At 46.5% G+C, this 22161-nt stretch overlaps 1 protein-coding gene across 2 annotated transcripts in view; it reads left to right on the top strand.

The window, feature by feature from the left end:
* The first annotated feature begins 852 nt into the window (after positions 1–852).
* Positions 853–22161, top strand: part of PHAF1 (phagosome assembly factor 1) — a 38644-nt gene continuing 17335 nt past the window's right edge. Inside the window, exons 1-5 of one of the 2 annotated variants that reach the window (XM_054389752.1) lie at positions 853–916; positions 6334–6416; positions 11711–11794; positions 17586–17629; positions 17919–17998. In XM_054389752.1, coding sequence (XP_054245727.1) covers positions 853–916; positions 6334–6416; positions 11711–11794; positions 17586–17629; positions 17919–17998 — 355 coding nt within the window. The remainder of the gene's footprint in view (positions 917–6333; positions 6417–11710; positions 11795–17585; positions 17630–17918; positions 17999–22161) is intronic. The other variant, XM_054389753.1, reaches the window with a different exon arrangement.

Below are 22161 nucleotides of genomic sequence, written 5' to 3'. Positions count from 1 at the left end.
TCTGGTAGCTCTGCTTCCCCCACTCTGTCCTTTCAACTGGAAAAACTGGATGCAACTGGGTCGCTTTGGGTTGGTTTGTTTTTTCTTTCTTAATCCTGAGCCTACCGTGACAGGCTGTGACACGGTGTAATTAGGCTTTGCCTTGCGGGTCCGACACTCTCCTGGAGACAAGGACAGAAAGCGGCGACAGCGTGGCTGCACCCACCACCCCCGAGGCAGCCCGGAGCCTGCGCGGCCGGGACTCGAACCTGGCGATTCCCCCTCGCCAAGCTGAGACCTTGTCCCATGAGCCACGGGCGGGGGGCGGTGCGCAGCCTTGCGGGCCCGCCCCGCCCCGCCCCGCGCGGGCTCGCCTGACGGCAGCTGCAAAGCACTTTTTCAGCAGCCGCAAGTGAGGTGAGTCGCGCCCGCAGCGCGGGGGGAGGGGGGTGCAGCCCCCCCCCGCTCCCCTCTGCCGCCGGCCGGGACCTGCCGTCGGTACGTTCGGGATGAGCAGCGACGCACCGGCTCCTTCTCCCCGCACCGGGAGGCGCAGCGGCTGCCCGCGCTCGGTGCTCGGCCCGGGCAGGGCGGGCGGGCGGCGGCAGCGGGGCCGTGAGGCGGAGAGAGGGGGCTGGTTGGTGTGGTGGCGGTGCCCGGGTTCCCCCTCCTCAGCTCGACGCGGGGGGGTTCCGCTGTGACTCAGCGCTGTTCCCCGGCTGGGTTGGGGGTGGCGGGTTCCCCCGGGGAGTGGTGGCATGGTGGGGGGTCGGGATGCAGGCTTGCGAGCTTCCCTCCTGCTTCTCTCAGAGGTCCGGCGGAGCCACCGGTGACCTGCCGTGCCAGCCCGCGGCCTCCGCGCTACCTGAGCCAATGCTAGATCTGGAGGTGGTGCCCGAGCGGTCTCTGGGGAACGAGCAATGGGAGTTCACCTTGGGTAAGTGTGTGTGTGTGTCTCTCTGGAGCTTGCCTGCCTGCCCCGGGCTCTGTGCGTGGGACCTGCGGGGGATTCTGGTCCGTCGTTCGTAAAGTTTCTCCCAGGGTTTTCAGGGGGTTGCAGGAGTGAAAGGGAGAAAGAGTCAAAGCTCACCCTTCTCTGTAGCTTAAAATGCTAATGTAGGAGCTCTAGGAGTTCCCTTGTTGTGTATAGTCTCATCTTGAGCAACTGCATGCTAAGTTGTGCTTTGTTTATCAGCTCGTTCGTTTTCTTTGCTTCCTTCACCTTGTTCTGTTTTGGTTTGCCATCTCAGACTGGTAATTGCTTAAATCCACTCCGTGGATGTGCTGATTGTCACCTGAATGTGTGTCAGCTGATACCAACAGCTCTAACTGATACTTGGCGTAAATACTGTGCATTTGTGGGGTTTTTTTGTACAAAGTCTTCATAAATATGAGTTGAGTTTCACAGCTTCTTTGTGTTGTTGCCAGGTTGTGACATTATAGTGGAGAAAATAAACTCTGGAAAGGTTTCCTGAGGGTTAGATAAGGAGCATTTCTCCCCTTTAATGATTTGTCTTTTTATCTCTCAGAGAGTTCTTTTCCTACCAGCCATTGCCTTATTTGCTGCCATAAGAAAGAACTTTAGACGGTGAAAATTTGGCTTAGGTCACTTTGGTGTGCAGTTGAAACTCGGATGGTGTGGGTTTTCCAGGTGGCCTGTGTTTGCCAGCAGATATTGGTGGTCCTCAAACCTCTGAGAAGCTCTGTAGCTGTTTGATTTTCTGAGTGATTGTTTGAGATCTCCACACTGGGCTCTTTTTCTTTCAAGAGTTTTCCGTGGCTGCTGTTGCTTTGTCTAAAGCACGGTTAATGGTAGTAGCAGTTTGGCTAATGTAAACAGAGCTCTGCGTGGCAGCCCTCTGTATCTGCCAGCACTTGAGTTACACTTTGCTGCTGGCAGCAGGGGGACAGACTGTTCCTTAAAGAACATTGTGACACAACTGCCACGAACTTGGATGACACTAGAGGAGTGGTGCTGTGACCTGGAGTTGTTTGTATGAACCCCTTGAGACACAAAGGGCTGTTCATGCTGTTGTGGCTTCAGAGTTAAGTACTGGCTGGTTACTGGGAGTGTTGGAGTGGCTTTTGGAGGCTAATTATAGCACCTTGGGTCCCACACTTTGAAATCTTGGTGATCTCCTTGTACTGCTAACGTGTGACTGTGCTCTCTGCTCTCTGTGACCTTCTGCCATCCTTTAGTGCCTGTGTTACCTAAAATGAAAAGCAAGCTGGGATTATACACCCTGCCAGTCTGCAGAAATATGTAGTACCAGCTTCCCTCTGTTCTTCTCACTAAAAAAAAAAAAAAACAACAACGAAAAATAAAGAGGGGAAATGCCTTGGATTTTCCTAAGAGCACCCCCCAAAGAAGCCCGTGAATGCAGTCTCCTGGTTCAAGCTGTGATCTGTGTCTCTCTGTGTACACACAGAGGGAGAGATGTAAGAGGGAGGGCACTGGGCTGTAATGCTTGGAGTAAACATAGCCACCACGTGATGTGTCTAATGTATAATTAGCATGACCTGCTGCTCCAGAGCAGGAGGCTGACGAGGTATTAAGATCCTTCACTTTGTCCTGTGCTCCTGATGCTGGATGAACATGGTCCCTGCTGCTGGAGCTGGGTTTGGCTGTGTTACTGGTAGTGAGGTTGGGAGGGCTGGTGTAAATGGGATCCTGGCTGCCAGCAGGGTTTGTTTAGCTCTGCTCTGAGCAGGGCTAATGGCAGTATTCCTGAACTGCTGCTGACTCTGGCTTCCAGTATTGTGCCCACAGTGGAGATGACTGAGGGGAAATGCCAGGAAAATTTTTTACATGAGTTTTTTGGATTCTGTTTCTGGCTCCAGCCTTGACTCATTCTGTGACCAGAGCACAAAAAAATTAACCAGGGCTGAGTTTTGTCTTCAATTATGTACCTGTGTCGCTGCTCTTCTTGGGCTACATTCCTGCTGTTTTAAAAGAGAACAATTAAATACTTATTCTGCAGTGCCTATAGCTGTGTTATTAGCCTTTGAGGTGTATAATTTCTAAGGCATACTTTCATTTCCCTTGCTTTTTATACTTTCTTTTCCTAACGAACTTCACTTCCCCTTATATAATTTGTTACAATTCATCTCCTCTTGGATTTTCTTCTATCCTTCCTTTTTTCTCTTGTCAGTGAAGTGAGAAGTGAGATTTAATGAATGTTTATTCACTCCTCTACCCCTGTGCCCCTCAAGATGCAGTCATAGCATATACGAATTCTTCAAGCCATGTTGTTCATGACCACTGTATGTGAGAGGAGTGTCTTGAGCCACTTGTACCACTCCAGCATTTAGAAAAGGGAGGTGTTTGTGATAGACAAGACCTAGCACTGATCTTTGTGGGTGTTCCTTGCTGTGGCTCAGTGTGGTTGAGTGACTGATGTGCTGGAAACCATGTTGACTTTCCCCTTCCCCCCTGACTGCTGAGCGGGGGAAAAAAGAATTCTTTGTTTTCCTCTTTGACTGCAAAGGCTGATGAATGTTGAGGAAAAGGGGGTGTAGTGTGTGTGTGTGAGAAGGGTGGAGAAAAATAACCCAGTTCCTTTAGTCCTCCTTTGGCTGTCTGCTGATGGAGGCAGAGGGAGGATACTGTCTCCTCCACACATTTGAGATGCTGTGTGCTGCTCTTGGAGAACTTGAGTTGCTCATCATAGCTTTGCTAAGCAACTGTGTGCCAAAATCTGCTGCTTTCTGCGTGGCTGAGAACTGAACAACATCAGTCCATGTCCACTTGCTTGTAGCTTGGGAAAGCTGTGAGTAAAGGAGTCACATGAGCCAGCTGTTTGCATACTTACCAGCCCCAGATTGCATCAGTTTACATCAGGCTACAAACTGAGCTTGGTGTTTGTGCACAGTTCCTTTAACCACATGCTTTGTGACTGAAACCTTACCTGCTCCTGATGCTTCCCCTTGGGGTATAAATGCTGTCAGCTGGCTTTGCTTCAGCCTTTGCTACTTGTTTGGTTAAAGAGCCCATGGTCTCATTTCTACAGGTCTCCTAAAATTAGTGGCTTTGTACTTTTAAAGCATCCTTGCTTTTTTTTTTTTTTTTTTTTTTGTCATCTCATGTCCTAGATTAAGAAATGTGAAAACTCTCACAGCAGCATCATTGATCTTGGCTTCTTGCTGTTATTGATGAGCATTTCCATTCTGAAAATATTATCTGATAGAAAAGAGCTGTCTTTGCACAACCCAGCACTTGGGCTGCAAGGCAACTGCCATTTCCTAGGTAATAGGAAACAGTGTTGCTTTATTGCCTGGCTCTGCATGTTAATTTTATTACCCTTGTTAAAATAATTCCTGTATCATCCCCTGGTGTAGAATTTCAGTCTGCAAAAAGGAGGGAAAAAAAAAAAAAGTAAGCTTCCAGGATTTCTGACTATCCTAGTTCAAGCAGGCTAATGTGAAAAACACTTTCACAGCAGCAGTTGTGTATGGTGTTTATAAATGGAATTGCTGTGGTTGTGATCTAGAAAGCCTGTTTTTTTTTTTTTTTTCCCAAACTTGGTTTCCTAATTGCAGGAAATCTGCAGTCTGTGAGCACAACAGGCATGTAGTTTAGTGTGACAGTGAAAATGATCCCTTCTCCCTTTCAGTGTTATGTTGGTATTGCATTAAAGCAGTGCCTAGGGTGATGTGGGGGTATGTGTGACATATATTTCAAGGGAGGGAGGGAGGGAGGGAGTTTTCTCACTTTGGTCCTGTAGCTAGTGTCTAAAAGGTGCTTTGCAACATGATATATAGTCTGAGAGGTGTAGCTGGTAACTAGAAATGTGAATGCCTCACCTGGAGTACTGTGTCCAACTCTGGAGCCCTCAATACAGGAAGGACATTGACCTGATGGAGAGGGTCCAGAGGAGGGCCATGAAAATGCTCAGGGGGTTGGAGCACCTCTGCCATGAGGACAGGCTGAGGGAGCTTGGCTTCTTCAGCCTGGAGAAGAGAAGGCTCCAGAGAGACCTAATAGCAACCTTCCAGCACCTGAGGGGTGCTACAAGAAGGCTGCAGAGAGACTGTTTGCAAAGGCCTGCAGGGACAGGATGAGGGGCAATGGCTTCAAACTAGAGAAGGGCAGATTTAGACTGGATGTTAGGAACAAGTTCTGCACCATAAGGGTGCTGGAACACTGGAACAGGTTGCCCAGGGAGGTGGTTGGGGCCCCATCCCTGGAGGCATTCAAGGTGAGGCTCAACAAGGCTCTGGGCAGCCTGATCTAGTTGAGGATGTCCCTGCTGACTTGCAGGGGGGGTTGGACTGGATGACCTTTGAAGGTCCCTTTCAACCCAGACCATTCTATGATTCCCTAAATAAACTTCAAGTCCCATGGTAAATTTTCCCAAAGGCAGCTTTCTTAATACTTAAAAGCTAGAAATGCAGAAGAACATTGTAAGGAGTGTAAAGAAAATGTCAGATAACTAATCTAAATTGACTTGCAGCAATTAGGAAGGAAATAAAGCTTCTCAGTTATGAGCTCATAACCTCTCTTTGTTAAAAAGGCCTGTTTGGAATCCAGGAGCAGGCTCACCTTTCATTTGGAAAAGCAACAAAGACTTGAAGTGTGATAAAGGGTGGGATGGTGTGGTGCCATTCTTTCTGCAGAATCAATTGTTCCATTCCATTTCTAAAAGTATATAGCTGTCAAGATAAGAAAGATACTGAAGGGAAAAAAATCTCACCCAAAGAAAAGAGCCCTTGGGGTTGTTAGAGGGTTAAGTGTATTCCTTCAGTTGCACCAAATTGTTTAGCACCTTTATCTTGTCTGTAAACTGATAAAGTTCCCTCCGTGACACAAATGTGGCTGCCTCAGAGCTAATGTGGCCTGTTGGGTCTGAGAAGAATCACTGCTCTGTCTCATTGTTTGTATCTACCTGATATAACTGCTCAGGGCTTTATCAAGCTTGATAAAGGGGATGCCATAAAACGAGCTGCAGGAGCCTCCTGAGGGTGTAGAGGAGTGCCCTCACCACATCTGGCGGCGTTCGGTCCCGGCTGTTTCATCACTTAGCAGATAGGCAACCCCAAAAAGATGCTGTGTCAGGATTGTGGCAAGTGCTGTGCTTTTTCTGCTTGAACTTTGCTGTTGAAATTTTGTGGCTAGATAGCCTTTTGTTTCCTCTGTGCCTGACAAGGTGGTAGATAAACAATGACTTCCCTGTCTCTGTCCCCACGTCTGTGCTGGTGCCGTGAGTCAGGACAGCTTGTTTGCCGATTGCATACCTTCCTGTTGTAACCTGCTGTTTGCTGATGGCAGCTCTGACCTCATCTGTAACCTTTCTGTTACAAACCACTGGAAGCTGATCTCCCATCTGAAGAAATGTCTTTGTTTTTTATCTACAGGCATGCCCTTGGCTCAGGCTGTAGCAATCCTTCAGAAGCACTGTCGCATTATCAAAAACGTCCAGGTTCTCTACAGTGAGCAGGTGAGTGGAGTGGGGTCTGCCCCACTGAGTGGAACACTCCAACAGCTTGCCCAGGGACATGGTTGGGGCCCCATCCCTGGAGATATTCACAAGGTGATACTTGACAGGGCTCTGAGCAGTCTGATCCAGTTGGGGATGTTCCTGCTGACTGCAGAGGGGGTTGGACTGGATGACCTTTGGAGGTCCCTTCCAACCCAGACCAATCTATGATTCTGTAGTCCACTTCCTTGGGTCCCAGAATGAAGGCTTTAGAGGGTCATCCTGACATACAATGTAGTGATTGTCTGCCAAATCCAAGGGGAGGATCCCCCACCTGGGTTGGGGCAATCCCAAGCACAAGTCCAGGTTGGGCAGGGAATGGGTAGAGAGCAGTCCTGAGGAGAAGGACTTGGGAGTGCTGAGAACCACAGAATGGTAGAGGTTGAAAGGGGCCTCTGGAGATCAGAGTCCAACCTCCCTGCCAGAGCAGGGTCACTTAGTGAAGGTCAGACAGTAACAGGTTGGCCTTGAAAGTCTCCAGAGACTGAGACTCTACCACCTCTGTGGACAGCCTTTTCCAGTGCTCCAGCACCCTCAAAACACAGAAGTTCTTTCTCATGTGTAGATGGAACTTCCTGTGTTCAAGTTTATGGCCATTACCTCTTGCCCTGTCACTGGGGACCACTAAGAAGAATCTGGCCCCATCTTCCTGACACTCACACCTAGGTATCTGTAAGTGTTAATAAGATCCAACTCTTCTCTAAGCTAAACAGATGCAGCTCTCTCAGCCTTTCCTCATATGCACAGATGTTCCAGTCTCTGAAGCCAGCTGTGTCCTGGGCTGCATCCAAAGAAAAGTGGCTAGCAGGTTAAGGAAGGGGATTCTGCCCTTCTGTTCCACTCTGGTGAGACCCCACCTGCAGTGCTGGGGTCCAGCTATGGAGCTCCCAATACAAGAAGGACATGGAACTGCTGGAATGAGTCCAGAGGAGGCCACAATAGTGATCAGAGGGCTGAAGAACCTCTCCTATGAAGGCAGGCTGAGAGAGTTGGGGCTGTTCAGACCAGAGAAGGCTCAGGGGAGGCCTTAGAGCAGCTTTTGGGGATTTGAAGGGGGCTACAGTAGACCAACTTCCTAGAAAGGCTGGAGAAAAAGAGGCTGAGAGGAGACCTCATTGCTGTACAGCTCCCTGGAAGGAGGTTGGAGTGAGGTGGGGTTTGGCCTCTTCTCCCTAGTATCAGGTGATGAAACACAAGGAAGTGGCCTGAAGTTGTGCCAGGGGAGGGTTAGGTTAGAGATGAGGAAGAATTTCTTTGCTGCAAGAATGGTGAGGCATTGGCACAGGCTGCCCAGGGAGGTGGTGGAGTCCCCATGCCTGGAGGTGTTCAAGAAATGTGGTCATGGCACTTGGGGATATGGTTTAAGGGCCATGGTGGCATTGGGTTGATGGTTGGACTCGATGGTCTTGGAGGGCTTTTGTCTCCCAAGTGATTCTATGACAAAGGGGAGGGAAACAGGAGATGGCCAAAGCTGGACTGTGACTCTCCAAATGTAAGTGATGAGAAATGGGCATTCATCCTGTGCCCTGCAGATCCTTGCATCAGGAGAAAGGCAAAGTCTGCTCAGTGCCAGTTTGTATCTGAATACTGCTTGAGGCCTCACAGGTTTGCAGGGAGCACTGGCTAGGGAAGGGGCTCAGCTCTGGTATGTGCTGCTGGAGATGGATTTCCTGTAATTAAATTTATCCTTTTTTTTTTTTTTTTGTTTGTTTCACATTATGTAGATTTATGGGGTTTATGGTGGCTGAATTGCCAATTGAAAATCTTGCTCCTTGTACTTAATCCTTGGGAGCATCTGGCTGGCAGGGAATATGCTCCTTGGGGTTTGGATGCTTTGGAGGCTGTTCAGCTTTTCTTACCACAGTGCTTTCCAGAATTATTTCTAGGTTTGCTCAGACAAATGGTGAGATTCCTGGTTCTCTCAGGTTTGTAGAGTCACTGAAGGATTAGTGGTCCAGTGCTAGAAAGCCAGGTTTGAGCAAGCTAGGAAGCAGCTCTGGACCATGTGGCCTGGATTTTTATTCTATCTACAGGGTGTAGTGTTTTTCTTTCCAAACTGAAATAAATGTCAAAATCCTTCTAACATCTTCATAGCCCAACAAAAGTAGTCTTCACCTGTGTGGAACAGTTGTGCTGCTGATAATTTTTTCTGTGTATGATTCCATTTCCCATGTGCCATTCAGGACCTGCAGCTGACTGTGGCTGTATCCTCACCCTCCTGCAGAACATCATGGCACAGAGAGCCACTGCTGCAATCCCTAAAAGATTCCAAGCTTTTAATCAACTTTGCCATGCACAACTTTTATCAAGCTAAACTCTACCTGCTCAACCATCAACATCTTTCCTCTTGGCTTTCTAAGAGGATGATCAAATGGTAAATTTGTTGCATCTAAAATCCTGAATCTCTAATCCTGGAACTGGCTGCAGTATTTCCTTTCAAAATTTTATATGCCAATTAAATACAATTAGCTCTGCCTGTGGCTCTTTTTAACTTGACATAAATGGGATGCCCAAACTGGCAGTTTAAGTGGGTGCTTAATTGCCTTTGTATGTTTTCCCAAGCCTCTTCCTCTGGATTTGTCACTGAGGTTGCTTAGTGATAATAGTTTTCCCTGCAGCTTTATATAGATTAGCAGTATAACTGCACATCTGAGCTGCTTCCTTCAGCAAGGACTCTCCTGTTGCTTCCTGGTATCATCTTTCATACTTGAGGTTCTATTTTGTGTATTGAGTCACGTGAACTAAATCTGAAACTTTCTTTTTTCCCATTAGAAAATACAGCAGCACAGACCAGAAGCTGTTTGTTGTGCTAATTATCAATTTTTTTCTCAGATGTTTGGTGGTGTTTGTGTTTTTTTTTTTTTTTTTTTTTCCTCACCCACTCCAAAGTACTTGCAAATTTGGAATAAACTTGTGAAAATTCAGCTCAGAAACCAGTAGAATGCAGAGCATATCAAAGAATGATGCAGGTTGGAAGGGACCTCAGATCATCTACTTCAACCTCCCTGCCATGGGCTAGGACTCCTCTCAACTAGACTTGGCTGCTCAAGACCTCATCCAACCTGGCCTTGAACACCCCCAAGGAGGAGGCAGCCACAACCTCCCTGGGCAGCCTATTCCAGAGTCTCACCATCCTCCTACTGAAGAACTTCTTTCTCAGCTCCAGTCTGACCCTGCTCTGCCTCAGCTTCAAACCATTCCCCCTTGCTCTGTCACTAGACACCCTCATGAAAAGTCCCTCTGCAGCCTTCCTGCACGTTCCCTTCAGGGATTGGAAGGCAGCTCTAAGGTCCTTCTGGACTCTTCTGCAGGCTGAACTACCCCACCTCCCTCAGCCTGTCCTTACAGCAGAGGTGCTTCAGGCCTTGGATCATCTTTGTGGCTCTCCTCTGGACTCTCTGCCCTTTTTATGTTGGGGACACCAGAATTTGGAGGCAGGATTGGAGGTGGAGTCTCAGTCAAGCAGAGTAAAGAGGCTGAATCCCCTCTCTTGCCCTGCTGCCCACACTCCTCTGGCTGCAGCCCAGCACACAGCTGCCTCCTGGGCTGCATGAGGGCACTGCTGGCTCATGGGAAGCTTCTCATCAACCAACACCCCCAAGGCTTTCTTCAGAGCTCCTCTCACCCCATTCTGCACCCAGCCTGGATTTGTGCCTGGGGTTGGCCCAACCCAGGTGGCAGAACCTTGCACTTTGACTTGTACCTCCCATCAGAATTCTGTTGGCATATTTTAGTGCACCATCACACATGGTTTTTGCTCTGCCTGTGGCCTTCCTAAATAGAATTTACAAATGATTTTTAAAGAAGCCTTAACAGGATCCAGGATTGGAGCTTTTTACCTTGGGCTCATGGCTGTATTGCTGCTTCAGTTCTACTTGGTATGATACAAGTTTGCCAGCAGTAGTGAAATATTGATGCCATTATGCCAGGTGCTGGGAAGATTTAATTTAGGAGACAGCTTACACATCAGCTCAAGAAAGATGAGCTCAAACTGAACTTGCTTCAGGAGAAGCTACTGGAGTGATCAAGGGGAATGAGAAATCAGCCTCACAAGTAGGAACTGAAAGCCCTGTGGCTTGTTCTGACCTAGCAGTATGAAGGCTAGGATCTGATGACTTAAATATATAGTTTGGGGAGGGGTGGCAATGCACACACAAAAAAATCATCCAGGCTAGAAGACAGTGTGAGAAAGTTTAGGATGAAAATGAGACTTCTGAGAGTCAAAACACAGACCTTCTTCCAGAAGAGCAAAGGGGAGGGTGAAACATCTGTAAGATGGCTTATGCTTGATTCATAAGAAGGGCTGTGTGGTGTGGCTGCCCACAGGAGAGGCCTCTCTCTGCTCCAGATGTCCCATCCTCGTTCTGCTTTTTGCAAGATAACTGCTTGGTGCAATGCTAGGGCATGAATGTTGCTGCCTGCCTGTCCTTCAGCATTTTTTCCTCTGAGGAGACAGTTGTGGAGGGTAGAGCTTTGTGAAGCAAATATGCTTTAGATGGTACATGATCAAACAGCTGAATTGAGGCCAACTGACTGTATCTGTGGATTGTGCTGGTGCAGAAGTGCTGCAGCCCATTGAGATGGCCTAGAGCCTATACAGACACCAGTGAAGCCAGTGGAATGTCTCCTATTGACTCCAGCAGGCTGCAAATGAAGCCTTTAGTTGTTATGATTCACAGTAACTAAGGAAACCTAAATTCACAACATGAGAGTCTGAAGCCTTTCTTCTGAGGCCTGAAGAAGACTGACACACTGATTCCTGAAGTGGAAAACCTTCTCCCCATCTTTCTGTCAATGTCTGCTGGGTTCTGATGTGAGGCCTGGTGAGCTGGGCTGCTACTTTTACATGCCAAGGTGGCACCAGAGTGTCCCTGCATGATGTCTCTGATGCTGAACTTGGAAGGTTAATCTTCAAGGTGTTGTGTTTGGTGGTTTTAGGTTTTGGGTTTTTTTTTTACCTCTTCCATTTCAAGTCATGGACAGCTACCCCTTAGGGAATTCTTGCAGGGTACAGGTCTCACAAACCATTCTACTTGTTTTCACCTGAAGGAGTTGAGAGATTTGGCCAGAATATTTTTTTTTGTTGTTGTTATGCTTATTGTTGAACAACAAGTGGTTGTTTTTCTGAGGCAGTTTTGTTCTTCCCAAGTAACCAATTTATACTTCCACAGTGGTAGATACCTTAACAAAGAAGCCTTGAACTTAAAAACCTAACAGCTTTTTCTTTTTTCTTTTTTTTTTTTTTTGTCTTACAGTCACCTCTTAGCCATGACCTCATCCTTAACCTGACTCAGGATGGAATCAAACTGCTGTTTGATGCTTTCAATCAGAGACTTAAGGTAATAAAACACCTTTCCTGCAGACAAAACCATGCAAATCAACCCCCTTGGATGTATTGGCACTTAACAGAGCATAAGTATGTGGCTCTTTAGACATTTAATTGGCTGTCTATAGTGCTCTGTCATGATAATGAACTGCATTTCTCTGCTTGGGGGGATTGAATCTTGGTTTATAGGTTTAAGACACTTTAACATGTCATCCTGGGGGCTGTAAGAGTGCCACAGGAGTATGATGGTCCAGTGATGCCTGTGTTGTCTGAGGTTGCAGCAGAAGCTGTGAAAGGCCATTGCTAAAGCTGAGCAGAGGATCTGAAATCAGATCACTGATGAATGCAGGCCAGACAGTGCTGTTTCTTGCCCAGATTGTTCCTTTATCCATGTTGCCATTTTACTTTCCTAAGTAAACTGACTTCCTCCTATTCTCTTCAGCTGACTTAAGTTTTTGCTTAGCAGTGGGTGCATGATTTCTCCCAGAAAGCCACATTCAGGTCTGTCATGAGCAGCTGCTGCTTGCATTGACTTCAGTTTATTCCAGACAAATTTTTTATTCCTGCAAAGTCCTCAGCCCAGCAATTCTGCTTCTATGCTTTTCAAGTGACCAAATGTTGACCTGCCTCTCCCTGGGATGCTTTGTGTGGTTAAGATGCAAAATAAAGGGCAGGTTGGTTGCTGAGCTCTCCTGGTATTTGTGTTCACAGATGATCTGTGGTGGAACAGTTCATCCATACACAATGTGGGTGACTGTGGGGCTGGAGAGATGTGACTAGGTCAGTAAAGAATTTTGAAAAGCTTTAACTGAAACATTTTCAGATATCTATATGTAACTTGAGTTATGCATAGTGGTCCTTCTGGCAGGACCAGCTGTGCTGAACAATTGTCAGTGTGGTTCTCACCTGGCCTGCTGAGTTTTCCCTGCTAGGAAGTGTCAAGGTGTTGATTTGGCTAATTGGGTGAGAGTGAATTGCCCTGACTGCCATCCTGCTTAGTATTTGAAAGCAGAAGTGTGAGGCTAAATGTGATGCTAAAAAGAGGAATGCTTCCCCTGTAGCTGAATCTGGAACAGGGTGCTCACACCCAACACTGCCAAGCTTTGGAACAGTAGGAGGTGCAGCCTTATTCCCCTTGCTCACTCATGTCTCCAGTAAAACCAACAGCACAAAGTCACTCTTCAAAATGTCAGCCTGGGGCTTTGTCAGGAGAATGACTCAGAGTGCAGTAATGTGGTATCAGCTGGAGTTTGAGCTCTTTGTATGCTTCAAGTGAGTAGCAACTCAAATTAGGAGTTGTTGGGAGTCCTTATTTGGCCAGTAGTAACCTGAGACACCCTGGTGTGGTTGTGTTTCTCTTTTTCAAAATTTCTTTGATATAAACTATAAAAATCCATGTTTTGAAGAGCAATTTTCAGTTCAAATTGAGCTCAGATGGGGGACAGCTGAGCTTTGCTTTTTTTTTTTTTTTTTTTTTTTTCAGTTTTCCAGAACTCAGTTTGTAATTGTCTCATGCTGGGTTCTGCTCATGAAATCATTCTGGAATAAGAGGGGGAGGGTTCTTTTGGTGAGGGACTTTTCATAAGGTTGTCTAGTGACAGGACAAGGGTTGAATGGTTTGAAGCTGAGGGAGAGCAGGTTGAGACTGGATCTTAAGAAGCTGAGCTCTTCAGTATGAGTGTGGTGAGACTTTGGAATAGGTTGCCCAGAGTGGTTGGGGATGCCCCCTCCCTGGGGATGTTCAAGGCCAGGTTGGATGAGGCTTTGAGCAACTTGGTCTACTTGAGAGGCAATCCCTCTCAATGTAGAAGGGGTTGGAGTAGATGATCTCTGAGGTCCCTTCCAACCTAAGCCATTCTAACTGACAGTTCTGAAGAGAAGACAACTCTGTCAGGTGGAACTTTCAGTGTAAGCTGCACCTACTGTACAAAATCTTTTCCAAACATGTTTAATTCTTAGGGAGGCTGAACTCAAACCTGCTGCAGTCACTTCAAGTGTGTGGCTTTGGTTACTGATGTGTTTCAGAATGGTGCCATCTTGTAGTGCTTTTGAAGTGCCATAACAAGTGTGTGCCCTGGCTCTTCACCCCCAAAGAGTTTCCTGAAGGTCTGGTTTTGTCATTTGCACAGCCAGTGTTTCAAGAGCTTTTCTTCTCACCTTTCTCCATAATGTGTTTTAAAGCCAGAATAGGGAAAAAACCCAACCCCCTCTGCTATGTGGTTTTAAGTTTGTTTCAAAAAAACAAACCCAGAAGAAAAGCAATCTCTTCTGGTATGTTGTGGTCTGGTGAGACCTTGGGTTTAAGCATGAAGAGTGAAGCTGGGGAGGTGCTTAGAGAGCTATGGAAACTTACTCTTGGAGAAGCACTCAGAAACCTATATGGGATCAGTTTGGGAGTGCAAGAGGCCTTGTTAAGGAATAGCATAGGATAAGTGATGCCTGTTTTTAAGAGGATAGAAGTCTATTTTCAGTGTTGCTCAGCAGCAAAGCTGGAAAAATCAGGATGCTCCTTCTCCTTGCTCTGTGTGCTGGGTTTCTAATACATGTCTGTACTTCAGTCTTTCACAAGCTGCTGGAACACGGAGTTGACAGACCTGAAGAAGCTGGTGCAGGAGCAAAGCTGGAGCAATGTGGCCAAGAAGGCCAAGGGCATCCTGGGGTGGATTAGAAGGGCTGTTGTTATCACGTAGAGAGAGGTTCACTCTGTCCTACCCTGGTGAGGCCACATCTGGAATGTTGTGTCCGGTTCTGGGCCCCTCAGTTCAAGAAGGACCTCAGGGAACTGCCTGAGAAGAGTCCAGCACAGAGGCACAAAGCTGCTGAAGGCAGTGGAACCATCTGCCTTATGAGGACAGACTGAGGGAGCTGGGGCTCTGCAGCTTGGAGCAGAGGAGCCTGAGGGGTGAGCTCCTTCATGTTGATAAAGATGTGCAGGGCAGTGTCAGGAGGACAGAGCCAGGCTCTGCTCAGTGGTGTCCAATGATAGGACAAGGGGTGAGGGGTGCAAGCTGGAGCAGAGGAGGTTCCATGGGAACAGAAGGAAAAGCTTTTCACTTTGAGAGTAACAAAATACTGGAACAGGCTGTCCAGAAAGGTGGTGGTTGTCTCCTTCTCTGGAGACACTCAAAACCCACCTGGATGTATTCTTGTGTGACCTGCTCTAAGTGATCCTGCCCTGGCAGGGGGGGGCTGGATTGGATGAGCTCTGGAGGTCCCTTCCACCCCCTAACATTCTGTGGTCTCTTCCAACTGAAACAATTCAGTGATTGTAAGTACATTAAGTTTGAGCTCTGGTCAGAGTAGATCCAGGACCAGGTTCTGAAAACACTCTTCTGACTTGTAGCAACAAGGTTCTTTCACACTGTCCCTCTGAGATGGAGAAGGAGTGGGGTTTCAGAGCTCTGGCCCCTTGCTGCTGGGTAGCAGCTCTGTGAATGTTTTTATGAGGCTTACTCAGTGGTAATTATCAAAACTGACTGTGACAAAACATCAGCTTTTAATAATTTAAACCAGCTGCCTGTGTAGTAAACCCATCACCGAGCACTCCTTGGTCTCCTGTTTTGATCTGCACATGGAATCACATTAATCCTATTGTCAGTGTGGCTTCTGCAGGGAAAATTAAATCCTCCTCTAGTGCTGTGGCCTGTTGGAGTGTTTCTTCAATGTGGCTTTCATGACTTCCAGCCTAGAGAAGAGAAGACTCCAGGGGAGACCTTACAGCTGCCTTCCAATAGCTGAAGGGATCCTCCAGGAAGGCTGCAGAGGGATTTTTCCTGAGAGTGTCTAGAGACAGGTTAAGGGGGAATGGTTTGAAGCTGAGGGAGAGCAGGGTTAGACTGGATCTGAGGAATAAGTTCTTCAATACAAGGGAGGTGAGACTTTGGAATAGGCTGCCCAGGGAGGTTGTGGCTGCCTCCTCCTTGGGGGTGTTCAAGGCCAGGCTGGATGAGGCTTTAAGCAGCTGAGTCTAGTTGAGGGTCATCTCTGCCCATGGCAGGGAGGTTGGAGTAGATCATCTCTAAGGTCTGTTCCAAACTAAGCCATTCTATGACATTTCTTTCCATAAATACTTCTTGGAGGTCTTTTGCCTGTAAATGTTTTTCAGTTGTGTTTGTTTCTTCCTCTGCTGTTAGTAAAAGGCATGTGGACTTCAATAGCCTTGCAGCATAGAGAGGAAGGGGGCTAGTGGCAAGTTTGGTGCTTGTGGGCTGCTCTTGGGGTGTTTCTCATTTGGGTTCTGTGTAACTCCTTCTGCACAGCTGCTTGTTGTTTGACTTGTCCTCCTCTCTTCCACCATCACAGCAGGTTTCAGCAGAACTTCAGGAGAGTGCTTCATGCTCTCCAGCAGCTGCTGCAAAACTTGGTTCTGTGCTTGGGGGTGATTTTTTCCTTAATTTTCTGGGGGGAAAGGATGATGTGCAAGGTCACCAAAAAAAAAAAAAAAAAAAAGTAAAATCCTTCCTAGCTGCTCTTAAAAGCTGCCTGTTTGGTTTTGTACCAGCTCTGCAGTAAGGGAAACCTGCCCAAGTTCCAACTGTTTGAATTGCAATGCTGGCTAACTAGGTTTTTCCAAGAAGCATCCTTCAAAGTGTATTTAAGAAGCAACATTTGCTTGCTCCTCTTAATATTGATCCTACCAGAATGTTCATTTGTTAGTTGCTTTGTGCTGTGCTTCTTGCTTGTATCCTGAAATGTCTGGGGGTGCTTCATGAACAAAGTGCTTCAGAGAACTCTTCCAGTTTTGTGTGAGTCAAGGGAGTACCAGTAAACGTAGATGTCTTTCTTTATACGTAGTGGTTTAGTCATTGCAAGTTGTTTTACTTAGGGTTATTTGCTGGGCATCTCCCAAAACCAAGACTTCCTTCTTAGCTGGTGATATTTTTAGGCTTTCAAGCCACAGTTGGTAGCAAGCTCCCTGGAGAATTCTGTGTTGTTCTCTAGTTGAAGGCTGAGTCCCTGCGAAATCTGCCAGTGATTTGCTGGAGGATCACACAAAGTGATTAAAAACCACTTTACCTTTGCTTTGCAGCAGTTCTGATGTGCTCTATATGTTTTGCTGCTGGCACAGGAGCACAGGGTGGAAGAAGCTTGTGTTTGATCATGGTTACTTGCCAAAACTGATCTGCAGTGAGAGTGGGGAGACACTGGAACAAGTTGCCCAGGGAGGTTGTGGATGCCCTCTCCCTGGAGGTGTTGCATGGGGTCTTGAGCAGCCTGGTCTAGTGGGAAGTGTCCCTGCCCATGGTAGAGGGGTTGGAACTAGATGGTCTTGAAGGTCCCTTCCACCCTAAGCATTCTCTGATGCTAAACCCCAGTCCAGTCTCAAGAACCAGTAACAGTCACATGAAAACCACATGAAGCCAATCTCAGATGCATGTTGATGTATTCAGAAGGAAGGATCCAAAGCCACTGTTGCCTGTGGAGAGAGAGAGGAGCTCCTTGGAATAGTCAGTATGGTCTGAGATATTTGATGGATCTCAGAAGTAGGTATTACAGCTCTGCCTGATTCTTTGTGGGCTGCTTTTTTATCTTCTGTAATGCTTGCAGAGGCTGCTAGATGTCTTTTTATGTAGTATGGAAATGGAATTCTGCTGCTTAGTCCTGCTGTGCTCATCTTTTACTTCAGGAAGGGCTGGGAAGTTAGAACAGTGCATTCAGTGCACCCTGCACAGGCATTCTTCAGGATGATGAGAGCAGGGTTTTTTGTTGGGTTTTGATGTGTGTTTTGTTTTTTTTTTCTTTTGACAAGAACTTGCCTCTAAAATATGTGAAATATGGTGATGTTCCTGTTTCCTGTATTTCAGGTGATTGAAGTTTATGACTTGACTAAGGTGAAGTTAAAATATTGGTAAGTGATTTTAGACTTCCCATGATTTCTTCTTGTCTCCAGTGATTAGTTTCTCTCCTTTTTTTAATCTTCATGTTTTCAATCTTTTTTTTTTTTTGCTGATAGTTGTTGTTTACTTAACAAGGTTGTAGATAATTATACTTTCTTGAACATAACACTTGGTTAAATTACCTATTTTTTTTCCTTCAGTCTTGGAGATCTCTTCCAGTCTAAATGTGGTATTTGCATTAAACTTTTGTAGCATCCATTTGATATTCTTAAGGCAGATTCACTTTGTTTTCTTTTTCAGTGGTGTCCATTTTAACTCTCAGGCAATTGCTCCAACCATAGAACAAATTGATCAGTCATTTGGAGCAACACATCCAGGAGGTAAGCCAAAGTATTTCTGAGATGCACAGCTAAAGTCATAGACTGACTTCCAGGAAGCCTTTCTTGTATGTCTGCCTAGAGAAATGTGTAGGCACTTCTGTTGTCAAATGATCTGAAGTTGTGTTCCAGAATGGTTCTGTTCTTACAGCTGGAATATCGTGTAAAGGGTACTGCAAGTGCACTTGGAGGGAAACAGTGAGGCAGAGAGTCATTGGCACAGAATGGTGCCTTCAGATGTCATTAATAGTCAGTTTTGAACTGCCAGCACCAGCAAATCTTGACCTTTTTTTGTTGATGCTGTTGTTTTTGCATGTTCTTACACATGGTCAGCTCTCAAGTGCCCTTTGGGATCATGTATACTGTGATACTATGAACATAGAGGTGGCTGAGCTGATCTTTGTGCAGAGGACTGCTTGCTTAGGCTCTGTGCTCTCAGAACATTGCTGCACCCTTCCTAGGGCAGGGGCAAGTCTGAGCCTGTGTAGAACAGCCTTGCACCTCCCTGTGCCTTCTTCCTGTTACTGGAAGCACTGGGGAGGTGTGAAGCCTGCCATCATGCAGCATGACCAGAACCAGGACAAGTTTAAGTAGCCTGGCTGAACCCACTCTTGGCTCCTTGGCTGTTTACCACCTCTGCAGCAGGAGCAAGCTCCTTGTTTACATAGGAAAATGGAGAGTGTATTTCAGGAGGTTGTTAGGTGATGAAAAGAAACCAGTGGTGAAAAGTTGAAGAGGATATTTCTAATTAAACTGCTCGGGAACCTCAAGAAATGGAGCACAAACTGGCATAACAAGAAAGAAGGTTAACTTTGTTTAGGCAAGGTACCCTTTTTGGAGCATCATTTTCTATTTTTAGCTTAACCCAGTCCATTTGCAGTAGGCAGACTGATCCCAAATAGGCTGGTGTGCTTTGTGATGGATGGGGGTTGTATATCCAGTCCTTTTCCCTGCTCCCTGCAGAGCATCTCTTGCATGTTACAGAACAGGATTTATGAACTGTGGAGGGTCATGTGGCTAAAGTAACATCACTGCATAAAAGTCTACTTTAGTAGATGAATCTTACATGGAGATAAATGAAGCTTGGAGGATTTCTAGCCATAATGCTCCAAGGACCACATCTCTGGCATCTCTGAACTGCAGTTTGGTCCTGATCTTAATCATAGAATCACAGAATGGCTTAGGTTGCAAGAGAGCTCAGGAGATAATCTCCAACACCAGTGCCCTGAGCAGGGATGCCTCTCACCTAGACTCAGCTGCTCAAGGCTTCATCCAACCTGATCTTCAACACCCCCAGGGAGGAGGCAGCCACAGCTTCCCTGGGCAGCCTATTCCAGAGTCTCACCACCCTTGCACTGAAGAACTTCTTCCTCAGCTCCAGCCTGACCCTGCTCTCCCTCAGCTTCAAATATTCCCCCTTGGTCTGTCTTTAGACACCCTTTTGAAAAGTCCCTCTGCAGCCTTCATGTAGGATCCCTTCAGCTATTGGAAGGCAGCTCTAAGGTCCCCCTGGAGCCTTCTTTTCTCCAGTGAGAACAACCCCAGCTCCCTCAGCCTATCCTCATACCAGTGGTGCTCCAGCCCTTGGATCATCTTCGTGGCCCTTCCCTGGACTGACTCAGCAGCTCTGTGACCTTCTTATGATGGGGGCACCAGAACTGGATGCAGTATTCAAGGTGGGGTCTTACCAGAGGAGAATTAGTATTTTCTCTTGGGCAGGAACTCTTGAGATCTGTAGTTAGATCTCCTCTGGAAAAAGAGCTTGTTTAGAACTCAGAAGGATGAAGGTGGTTCCCTATGCTTGACATTTTCCCTTTTTTTTTTTTTTTTTTTTTTTTTTTTTTTTTTGTGGCAGTGGTTTTTTTGCAGATCTGTAGAGGTGAAGTGCTTGCAAAATTGTGATACCTGGAACCATAAAAATAGATGCCCAGCTGCAAGCATTGCTTGTGATCAGGAATAGTGTGTTTTATGGCTGGGTAAGAGTCTGTGCAAGCACTTGCAAGCATGCTTTGGTACCACATGTCCTCCTGCTGAGTTTGCAGGCTCTTGTGTGCCTGTCACATTCAATTAAGAAAACTAGCAGACTTGCTTCATCTGATGATAGCTTTTCCTAACATCTTTTCATCCAGTGACATGGAGAGATGAAAAATACACTTATTGAAGCATTTGCCTCTCACCATTTCACTACTGCAGTTGCTTATTCAGTTTGCTCCCTGGAAATTTGGTAAATGCTCTGTATTAGGCTGCCTATCATAAACAGTTTGAACTGCATCATGCAGTGCAGGCTTTCTCTGACTTTCTTTTCTTTGTGGTTTCTGAATCACAAAAGACAAATTCTAGTAATTTTCAGCTTGTGGGAGGGATAGAATCTGGGTTGGAAGGGACCTCCACAGGTCTAGTCCAACCCCCTCTGCAGTCAGCAGGGGCATCCTCAGCTAGATCAGGTTGCTCAGAGCCTTGTGGTGCCTCACCTTGAATATCTCCAGGGATGGGGACTCAGCTACCTTCCTGGATAACTTGTTCCAGTGTTCCACCACCCTCATGGTAAAGAATTTGTTCCTAACACCCAATGATGATGAATGTTTTCATATCCCACAAAAATGTGAGGTAGGGAGAGAAAGGTGGGAAGAGAAACCTTCCTCTTATTATGAGCAAAGTACCAAATGCCATGAATGGAAATGTGACAGAACCATCCCTTTTTTCCTTTCCTAATACTCCTCTAAAACCCCAGTGCAAGCCCTTGAAGTTTACAAGTATTTTGTGTTTTATCTCTGTTGGCCTCTGCTAGAATTTCCAACAGAAAGTTGTTTTGGTTTTGTTGGGTTTTTTTTTTCCACTTGAAACCAAGATGGTTGCAGCAAGACTTTTCCTGCAACAGGATGCAGTGGTAGTTTGGCAACATGTTTCAGAAGGTTAGCAGTGGTTTTGTGTTGAAGCTGACCTTCCATGAGCAGTTCTGGGTTTGCCACATGAGTGGCTTTAAAAACAGAAGACTCATCAGGAAAATTGCAACCAGCTTCATTAGTTTATGGCTGATGTTTGTTTGTCATGAGACTTGATTGAAATATGACCACTTTGGAGGTCAGCAGCTTCCTCCAAGCCAAGGGGCTTTTTATCCCACGTTTCCATGATTCTCTGACCTGACTCCCTGCTGGGAAGGGCTTGCTCTTGCCAGAGGTGCTGTTGAAATCACATCCTCGTGGATGTGGCCGTGTGCCCAAGTGCCACTCAGCGTGGATGTGGGCTGTGGGATTGCACTGAACTCATACAGCAGAACTAAAATCAAAAAACCCCAAACCATCCTTCCCTCCTGCCACCGTGACCCTGTGAGGATGGAGAGGTTCCTGTCTTCTCACTCAGGCTTCAGAGTGGGAGTGCCAGAAAAATCTTGTGCTTGATACCAGGAAGACTTGGGTTTTGGATCTGCCTCTGCTTTTGTCTGGACTCTGTCTGTTTTGTAGCCTTTTTGGTGTCAGTGGCTTCATCCCCTCCTCTACAGAAACGTTCCCCAGCTGGTCCCGCCCTGCTGCTTTCCTGTAAGGCAAACTCTCTCTCTTCCTTCACCTGGAGTGCAGCAGCAAAGCAGCAGGCTTTTTGCTCTTGTCAGCAGTTCTCAGTGGAATTACTCTGCAAGGTACCTGTGTAGTAAATTAATTCTTTTTTTATTTTACATTTAAGAGCTGGCTTACCTTGTTCAGGCACATGCTGGGGACATGTGGCCTGGAGGGAGACAGGACAGAGCTTGGGGTAAGGATAAAACCACTCCTTCCCCTTTAAGCCTAAGCATCAACAAATATTGCAAGGGATGGGAACCAATGTGATTTATATAATCAGATATCACACTTGGCATGACTAGGGGAAAAACACTTCTCCAGCTGGCTGAAGGCTTTGGAAAAGATGCATCATAATTTATCACAGGAGAGATTTGTGTAATTTCCCTGCAGATCAAAACATTTCTCTCTTCCCCACACGTTTTCCTTTGAGTGACAAGCAGGGAAAATGCTCTTAACCAGCACTTTCTGCACAAAAGGCAAATGATGACTTTTGAAAGCTTCATGCTTATTGCTCAACTCTTATTTGCCTGTCCTGGGCGGTCTGGCATTGTCCAGATATCTTGTGACATGTATCTCAAGTTGAAGCTTTGAAAGGCACTTGGAGGGAGGGAA

The sequence above is a fragment of the Indicator indicator genome, chromosome 19 (genome assembly GCF_027791375.1).
Source record: "Indicator indicator isolate 239-I01 chromosome 19, UM_Iind_1.1, whole genome shotgun sequence".
NCBI classification, from domain to species: domain Eukaryota; kingdom Metazoa; phylum Chordata; class Aves; order Piciformes; family Indicatoridae; genus Indicator; species Indicator indicator.
Note: the sequence above shows the minus strand (reverse complement) of the source record. Positions and strands in the feature narration are given on the sequence as shown.